Below are 8,276 nucleotides of genomic sequence, written 5' to 3' on the forward strand. Positions count from 1 at the left end.
AGCAGGGCAGGATGCGGCCCTCAGTCCCCAGCCCGCAGCACGCCGGCCCCGAATTATTGTTGGGTGTCGAAAAAGACATTGAAAAGAAAGGAGGAGAGCTGTGAAGAGGGTCACTTTAGTGGCTCTTTCATTTATTTTTTTTTTCTCCCCCGAGAAGGAAGTTAGAAAAGCAGAGCCCTCAAAGCCGCATTGAAAGGGTGACAGAGACGGGATAATGCGTAAGACCAAGGGAAGGAATCTCAGAGCACTCGCCACGGTGTTTTAATGATCTGTTAACAATTACCCCTTTCAGGGGAGAACATATGGTAGATGGTTTGCTTTAAAAAAAAAAAAAAAAAAAAAAGGGACAAAAAAAGGAGAAAAAAAGATTGCTCCAGAAAGTGAAATGATGTTGGAAAAATGGGGGGGATCTCTGTGAGAACTGGGGGAGGGAGAGGCATCCCTGCGTGGGGTATAAGGGCTGTGTTGGGCTGGGGACCCCAAAGCTGGAGATGGCTGGGAGCAATCTGCAGGGTGTGATGGGGTTGCGCTGTTCCTGCTGCTCCACAAGTCAAGGCAATGCTGCCCTGCACGTCCGTAACACCTGGAAGCAGGTGTTGGGTGATGGGACCCCTGAGTGTGGGTATAAGGAGGAAGGCAGCCTCAGTCCCCCTGGCCTCCACTGGGGATGGGGACTGTCAGTGAGCTGGGGAGCACCAGAACCCAGTGTGGGGCACAGCAGCAACTCCAGCCAGTGGGGGTGAACCCACACTCCCTCCAACGTTTCCTGATGATGGCCAAGCTCAGCTATGGCACGGGCTCAACAGATGGTGCCACGGGGCTGCTAGTGGCAGCCTCCATCCTGGATAGGTTTTCAAGACTCTGTCCTTGGTCTCTGCATCCCCCAGTCCCCCCCTACAGTTGGCAGTCACCCAGCCCCCTAGATAATGCAGGCCTGGGGAGGTGGTTATCTGTTAGGCTTCATGATGAAATCACCAACTTCCACAACCTTTTGGCACAAGTTTGGAGCACGACTCATTGCAACTGCAGTGCTCGGGGCTGCTTTGGACTTGGTGCAGCTTCTCTTTCAGGGCTGGGTGGTGGTAGAGTTACGTGCTATGTACTGCAAAGTGCTTTGGCTGAAAATACCCACATTCCTTTTTATTAAAAATACACGTTGTCTTCTCTCCAGAGCTGCCCATTCCCTTTGATGCCTCCCATCCCTGCACACCCCACTGACCCTGCACAGGACGACCCTGCACACACCTCCTGTGCAAGAGACTCCTGGGCTCACCTCATCCATTGCATGCTTTGTCCCATGGCAGAACACATTTCCTTTTCTTTGGGAACAGCCTTGGCCTGGCTTGGGCAGTAGGGTGGGAAGGACTGGAAGGAGATGGGGAGAATCAGGGCTGGTTTTTGGCATCTCTTTGTTACCTTCCTAGTGTTCTAAAGTGTGACCAAGGGAGGCTCCAAAGCAGGACCAAGCACAGCTCAGTTCTTTGGTGCTTGATGGGCAGCTGCTGAGAGCATCCTGGGTTGCAGCAGTCATAAATCCACTGTGCACCTGCAAGGCAGGAGCTGGGCTTTGCCTGACAGCTGGGAGTGCTCAGAGGTGGCAGCCTGAGAGCGTTTCACAGGTGGCAGAGATCTGTGCACTCCATGGAGCTGTCATGGGGTGTGGGGTTAAGTTTTGGGGGTACCTGTGAGACCTCTCCAGGAGCTTGTGGAGCTCAGGCACAGCCAGAGAGCCCTAAAGAGAGCAACTCTCCTGGTGAGGGTAAATCAGTGTGGGGCCAAAGTGCTCTCCACGAAGGGAGCAAACCTTGAGGGTCTGGGACAGGTGGGAAATGGTGACAGAGGACCCTGCAGTTCCACACCATGCATGCTCCTCATGGCTGTGGAATGCCTCAGCAGAACAGTTTCACAGCACTCACCTGTGTGCACCACAGACCCCGGCTAACGCTGAGCAATCTGTGCTCGGCACCTGCTGCTTCTCTTTCCTCCCCGGGCCATTTGGTTTCCCCACTCCCTTCAGCCCTTCTCCCTGGACACAGGCACAGCACAGCCGCTGGCCGTGTCCCGCGGGATCCGGGTGGTGAATGGGGCCGGGAGACGCCCCGGGGACCCTCCAGCGGGGGCGGCTCGCCTTCTCCCCTCAAGTCCCGAGCGCTGCGCAGCGGTCCCCGTGCGCCCGGCGGGGCGGGACGCGCTCCCACGGCCGCTTTTCTCTCTTTCTCCTATTTTCTCTCTTTAATTCTTTATTTCCTCCCTCGTCCCTTCTCCTCTCCCCACCGTGGGGGGAGGAAGGGAGAAATTTTGTTCTCAGCGGTCGTCCACAAAGCGGCATCTGCCCACCCCGCGCCTGGCATCTGCGCTCCGTGCGCGCCCGCACCGGGCCGGGGCAGCGCGCATCTGTCGGGCGCCTCCGCAGAGTGACAAAGCGCAGCGCGAGGCTCCGAGAGGACGAGAGGATAGGAGGGAGCCCGGGAGGGGGCGCGGGGCCGCGCTGTGCGGGGTGGGGGCGGCTGAGGGCCAGAGAGGCTCGGGGGGAGGCGAGCATCGCGTCCACCCCCCCCCGTCCGGTGCTCAAACAGCGGCCGGGAGACCGCGGCTTGCGAAACGTCTCCAGCGCCTGGCAGGCGAGGGCCGCGCTGGTTACCATATGTTTTCAATAAAATAAGACAAATAGGGCCGGGAGATAGGGCTTGCAGTAAACCTGTTGTAAAGGAGCATAAAATGGGGCAATGTAAACGCGGCCGAGGGCCGCTCGGTGCCACCCCGCGTCGCTGGACCCGGCCAGGTGCGAGCGGCAGCGCGACGCGGAGCCCCCGCGGGTTTTTATCACGTCCGCGGCGATATTGTGCCGGTTCTGCCCCCGTGGGTAAACACACCGGGCGGCTTTGTGCGGCTCGGGGCAGTTATCGGGAGGCGGCGGGGGAAGGTGATGTCACAATGCCGCTGTCCCGTCCGCCAGCAGGTGATGTCTGCCCCCGGCCCCGTGATTAATGCTTCCCAAAGCACTCCACTTTACAATCTCTTGTAATTATTTATTAAACGAAATCTATTTATTATTATTTTAGCAAACAGCGGTACCAGGTGGGGCTTTCTTTCCCTCTCCAGCTTTTGTTTGAAGGACGTTTGAAGTGGGCAGTCTGAGCCTTGCAAACTCGCTCGCCAGATTTTTTTGTCATCCAATTGCACAGGCACAAAAAAAAAAGGAAAAAAAAAAAAAAAAAAGGCCCCTCCGGGTCCTCCCTATTCATCCCCCGCCGCCCTCTCCTCAGCCCCTACGCGAGGGCCGCTCGGGGCCGCACGCCCCCACCCCTCGGCCCCGCTCCGCCGCTCCCCGACCGCCGCCCGCGGGGGAGCGCAGCCGCCACGCGCCCCTGGAGAGCCCCAGCGCCCCGCGCCGCCTCCCCCCCGGGCACGAACCGCGGCCGGGGACCGCAGACGGGCGGAGGGGAGAAGAAGGCGGGGCCCGGCCCTGGGCAGCGCCCCCCGCCCCGGCGCGGTCCGGCACGGCCAACTGCGGAGCCGTCGTCCCCGTGCGGGCATCGCCGCGCCGTTTTGGTGATGGAGCGGGGGGCTCCCGCCCCACCCGGACTGCGCCCCGAGGCCGGACCCGCCCGCCACACCCGAGGGCTCCGTGCTGCGCGGGGGGCTCCGGCCCCGCCGTCAGTGGTCCCGCGCACCGCGCCGGGCGAACGAGGGCAGGGAGGGAACAGCTCCCCGCCGCTCGCCGCCGTCCGTGCGCAAAGCTCCGGAAGCATTTTGCGCACCGAGCCCCGGCGGTGGGGCTGCCCTCCCCGGGCCAAGCGCGGGGCCGGCGGGACTCGGGGGGCCGGGGACACTTCGGGGGGACCCTTTCCCGGCGGGAGGCATCCCTTGTTTCCCGGGGTGCGGCGGAAGGGCGACGGGAGCGGGCAGCAGAGAGGGCTCCCCCTCCCTCGGCCTGGCGCTGGCGATCGGAGCCTGGGGGGCGCGGGGCGGGAGGGGCTGCGGGGGCTCTCGCTCGGCCGGGCCGGGGCTGCGGGCGGTGCCGGGCCGGCACGCTCCCGGCGGACTGATAAGATAAAAGCGTGCCAAGGGGTGGGTGCGGGCGGGGGGGCGCGCACGCCGCCCGACCGGGAAATCCCCATTGTCTGCCAGCCCTATATATAGGGGCTTAACGGCAGTCGTGTGCCGGCCGTGCAACCCGTGCTGCCCGCGCTCAAGGGACTGCACGGGGCGGTCGCGGAGCCTTCCCCGAGGGAGTGCAGGTGCAGTCGTCGTCGTCGGGGCGCAGCGGGGCCTCGGGGCCGGCTCCCCGCGGGCCGACGCCGCTCGGCTTCGCACGATGGCCCCTCAGAGCGACCGCACCCCTGGCGCCGGGCAACCCTACTTCGGCGACCCCGACGCCTCCGCATCCCCGGCCGCGGGCGGCTCCGCGGGCACGGGCAGCCGGGGCGCGTCCCCCGCCCGCAGCGCGCTGGCCCCGCGGGAGGCGGCCCGCAGGAAGGGGTTGGGGAAGGCGCGGCGCGGCCGCGGGAAGGCGCGAGGCGAGGGGCCGCTCAGCAAGCAAAAGCGAAGCCGGCGCATGAAAGCCAACGACCGGGAGAGGAACCGCATGCACCACCTCAACTCCGCCCTGGACGCGCTCCGCAGCGTCCTGCCCACCTTCCCCGACGACGCCAAGCTCACCAAGATCGAGACGCTCCGCTTCGCGCACAACTACATCTGGGCGCTCACGCAGAGCCTACTCTTGGCCGAGCAGGGCTTACCCGAACCTCCCCCGCCGCCGCCCCCCGCCGCCGTCGCCGCCGCCACCTCCCCCGGGCCCTGGGGCTCGCCCTGCCCCGCCGCCCCACCGCCCGCTGCCCCGCGCCGCGGCCCCGCCGCCTTCCCCTCCTTTCTCTGAGACCAGCCGGGCCGCTCTCCGGCGCTGAACAGCGCCCGAGGGTCTCTTCGCGCACCTTGCGCCGGGGGCGACGGCTGGGCCCCCGTCCCTCCCCGTCCCGCCTGGCGAAGCAGGACCTGGGTCGGGCGGGCAGGCACAAATCACGGTTTTGTACTCGGAAACGGTAAATTATATTAATTTGTCGCTATCTGTATTTATTGATTATATTTCGTAACAAATATATATTTTGTATATAAGAGTATTTTTGGCAGCGGTGGTCCGTATGTTTGTACCGCTGAAGGGGCCGCGAATGTATTCTTTTTCTTATTATTTTTTAGTTACTATTGGAAGAAGAGGAGAATAAAGTGTGTCGCGGTCAGACCTGTGCAACCCGCTGCTTTCCTTTCCAACAAGATCTTTCAATATCGCGCGCAGTACGCGCCTGGGAAGACAGCGCCGGCCGCGAGGAGGCCTGAGCACTGTGTGTGCTCAGAGCAGCTCAGCGGGGTCCTGCGCCCTTGAGCAATCCTCCGTGCGCCCTCCACCACCCTGCGCGCATTTCGCGCCGTGCGTCCCCCTATTTTCAGAGCCAGGTTCACGCCCCGAGCCATTTTTGGGACGTCCCCAGGGCGCAGCGCTCCTGGAGCCGAGTGCCCGCAGCTGACTGGCCTCGGCGCGACCCCGGCCTCCCCAGGAGAGCTCAGCCTCACGCAGGGCGCCGAGCTCGGGGCAGCTCCGCAGAGTCGGTGGGAAAAGGAACAGCGCCCACTCAGCGGCCCCGGGAGGAGGGGATCCCGCGAGTCCTCCCTGGCCCTCTCCTCCCGTGACTCAATTTGTAGCTGGAGATTTATGGTCGGGCGCCCTCCCCGCTCGGTGCTCCCCAGCGGAATGGTCGTCGCTAGACAAAGCGCCCTGCGAGGCCGAAAGCCCATTGTGATGCTAATTGTTCTCAGCTGAGCCCATTTGCCAGCAGCAAAGAGTCGCTTTTGAGGCAATTTGTAGAACAAAAGAAATTTGGTTACTGGAAACAAAGGCGCGCGCACAAACAGCCCCCCGGCCCCGCAACGAGAGGGAAAAAAACCTAAAAGAGACGAGAGCAAGAGTGCGGGATTCCCGGGCGCCTCGTCCCGGCTCCGGCTGCGCTGCGCTGCGCGGGATCTGCGCGGAATCTGCGCGAGCGGCCCCGCTGCCGTCCCGCGGCGGCGCACCGGGCCCTGGCCATGGTGCTGAAGGCGCCGCCGTGCGCTCCGTCCCCGGCCCGCTGGGTGGGGAGAGGGCCGCCAGGAGCTGATGCGCTCGGAAACTCCTGCCGCGTTATTTTGGGATGTATATGTGTTTTTTTTAAAGGGATCGGCTGTTCCTGCCCCTCGGGAATCCCAGGCGGTGGGAGAGGCTGAGGCCGGGAGCGGGCAGCGTGCGCCCATCTGTGTGCGCTGCTCCCGAACGTGATCTATCTACACCGCAGGTCAGACAGGCAGAATGAAAGACTTAACAGTATTCCTCCCCTTCCCCCCTTGCTGCTTGAATTGCTTTTTGTTTTCATACCCTAACAGTCTGCAACGTGCTCCAAGGCCTCTGTGTGTGGCCACAGGCAAGAACCCGTGGTTATTTGGGTGATAAAATCATTTAATGCTTTCCCAGCTCTTCTGTGTGTTGGAGAACATCACTCTACTGTGCCTGCATGTTCCATGGGACAGGGAGGATAACTGGACGGGTGCTGCAAAATCAGCCATTTGGCAAAGCAGGCAAAAGGAACTCAGGGTACGTATGGGCAGGAGAAGGGGCAAGGAAATGAAGGCTGGTGGGCAGCAGGTGTTACAGAAGTCTCAAAAGGGGATGGCACAGCTGGATTTCCAGAATGTGACTACTGCAGTGGACTTTGTGGCATTGTAGATTCTTTTCTCTGGGAGTTTGGGATGCCGCTGGTCCTCTGTGGGGCTTTGTGTTGGGGGGGGTCGGATTTACTACCTCAGGAGAGCTAGTGACTTCTTTAGGGGCTTGAATGCTTTTTTTCCCCCCTTTGCCTCCACATTATTAAGTTAATCATTGCTTGAACTGGTTGCTATGGTTTTGGCAAACCCATGGAAACTTGATAATGAAGAATGAAAGACTCCTTTTCCATTTATCTTTTTTCTATGTTCAGTGCATGATGGTCTCATTTCTCCCCACGGGGCTGTCCCAGCGCCAGCGCCTGCCTTTATGCTACCTCACTTTGTGGTGGGAAGGGACAGGTGGCCGTGGGGACCCGCACCAGCCCAGGGTGCAGCCTTGTGCCAGGTCTGCCCATGGAAATCCTGCACAGAGCACTCACCCTTTTAATTTTGCAGATGGAAGGGGGGACCCCATCACTACAACATTTGGATTTAGATAGGAAATTTGGAATACATAATATTATGCTTACTACTGCCACACCAGTGCAGAATTTTGTTGGAGGTTAAACCAGATTTTGGACAGCAAGCAGCTGAGACCAGCACCTGTCCATCAGTACATGATGAGCATGGCTTGGAAAGGTCAGGCTCATGGCCAGGGATGGCCAAGGGGAAGCTGTGTGTCCCTTCCTCAGGGCAACAGACATGTCACCGCTCCTCCTTATTCCCTTGCCTCCAAAAAGTGACCAAGTGCAGGGGATACTGGTGGTCTGGGGCACTCCCCAACCCCGTGGCCTCTCAGCGGCTGTAAGCACAAGATACTCCCATGGGCATGGGATGCTCCATGGGCATGGGATGCTCCCACGTGCTGACCCAAAGCTCTCGCACTGCTGCACACTGCAGCGGAGCCACGCTCGCCAGCAAAGAAAAAGTGAAGAATTGGGATTCTTTCACATGGCCAGCGCTCAAAAGTTTTCCTTACCCCCCACCCCCCCACAGCTATAATGACAATCCAAAGAGTTCCTGATAGGGTTTTAAAAGATGCTTATTCATTCACCGTCCACCAAGCATGAAAATCCAGCTCATTTGTTCGTTTGTTTCCATTCTTCGTGCAAACGACCCCACAGGGGCTGGAGCCTGTTGCCGCAAACTTGTCACTCACACTTTTAACTTCTTTTTGTTGGACTCCTCTTTATTTCATTCTTCTGGGTCCCCACCTCCGCCACCACTCCACCCTCTCCTCCGGTCACAAAGGCAAGTCTGGGAATCTCTTTAAAGCTGCAGTGCCCCCTTTTAAAACCGATACAAAAAGCGGTAGCTGAAAGGGGATCCCGAGCGGTGCGAGGGGGAACGCCGCCTGTCTGGGCCAGGGCTGAACTCGATGGGGAGAACAGTGGGGAGACCTCATACTGCAAGAGAGAAGGGCAAATCAAGGCATGTCTGCAGCCAGAACCTGGTGCCCATCCATCATCACTCATGAAGCCTTCAGGTGCCAGCTCGGGACAGGCAGCCAGCTTGTCCCCATCGCTGCTGCTCCTGTCCCCAGCTGG

At 60.6% G+C, this 8,276-nt stretch overlaps 1 protein-coding gene across 1 annotated transcript; it reads left to right on the forward strand.

Moving 5' to 3' along the window:
* The first annotated feature begins 4,118 nt into the window (after window positions 1-4,118).
* Window positions 4,119-5,165, forward strand: NEUROG3 (neurogenin 3). Its single transcript, XM_015866276.2, has one exon. The coding sequence runs from the start codon at window positions 4,319-4,321 to the stop codon at window positions 4,877-4,879; it is 561 nt and encodes a 186-aa protein (XP_015721762.1). The 5' UTR covers window positions 4,119-4,318; the 3' UTR covers window positions 4,880-5,165.
* The last annotated feature ends 3,111 nt before the right edge of the window (window positions 5,166-8,276 follow it).

The sequence above is a fragment of the Coturnix japonica genome, chromosome 8 (genome assembly GCF_054131305.1).
Source record: "Coturnix japonica strain WE chromosome 8, WE-NBRP24, whole genome shotgun sequence".
NCBI lineage: Eukaryota > Metazoa > Chordata > Aves > Galliformes > Phasianidae > Coturnix > Coturnix japonica.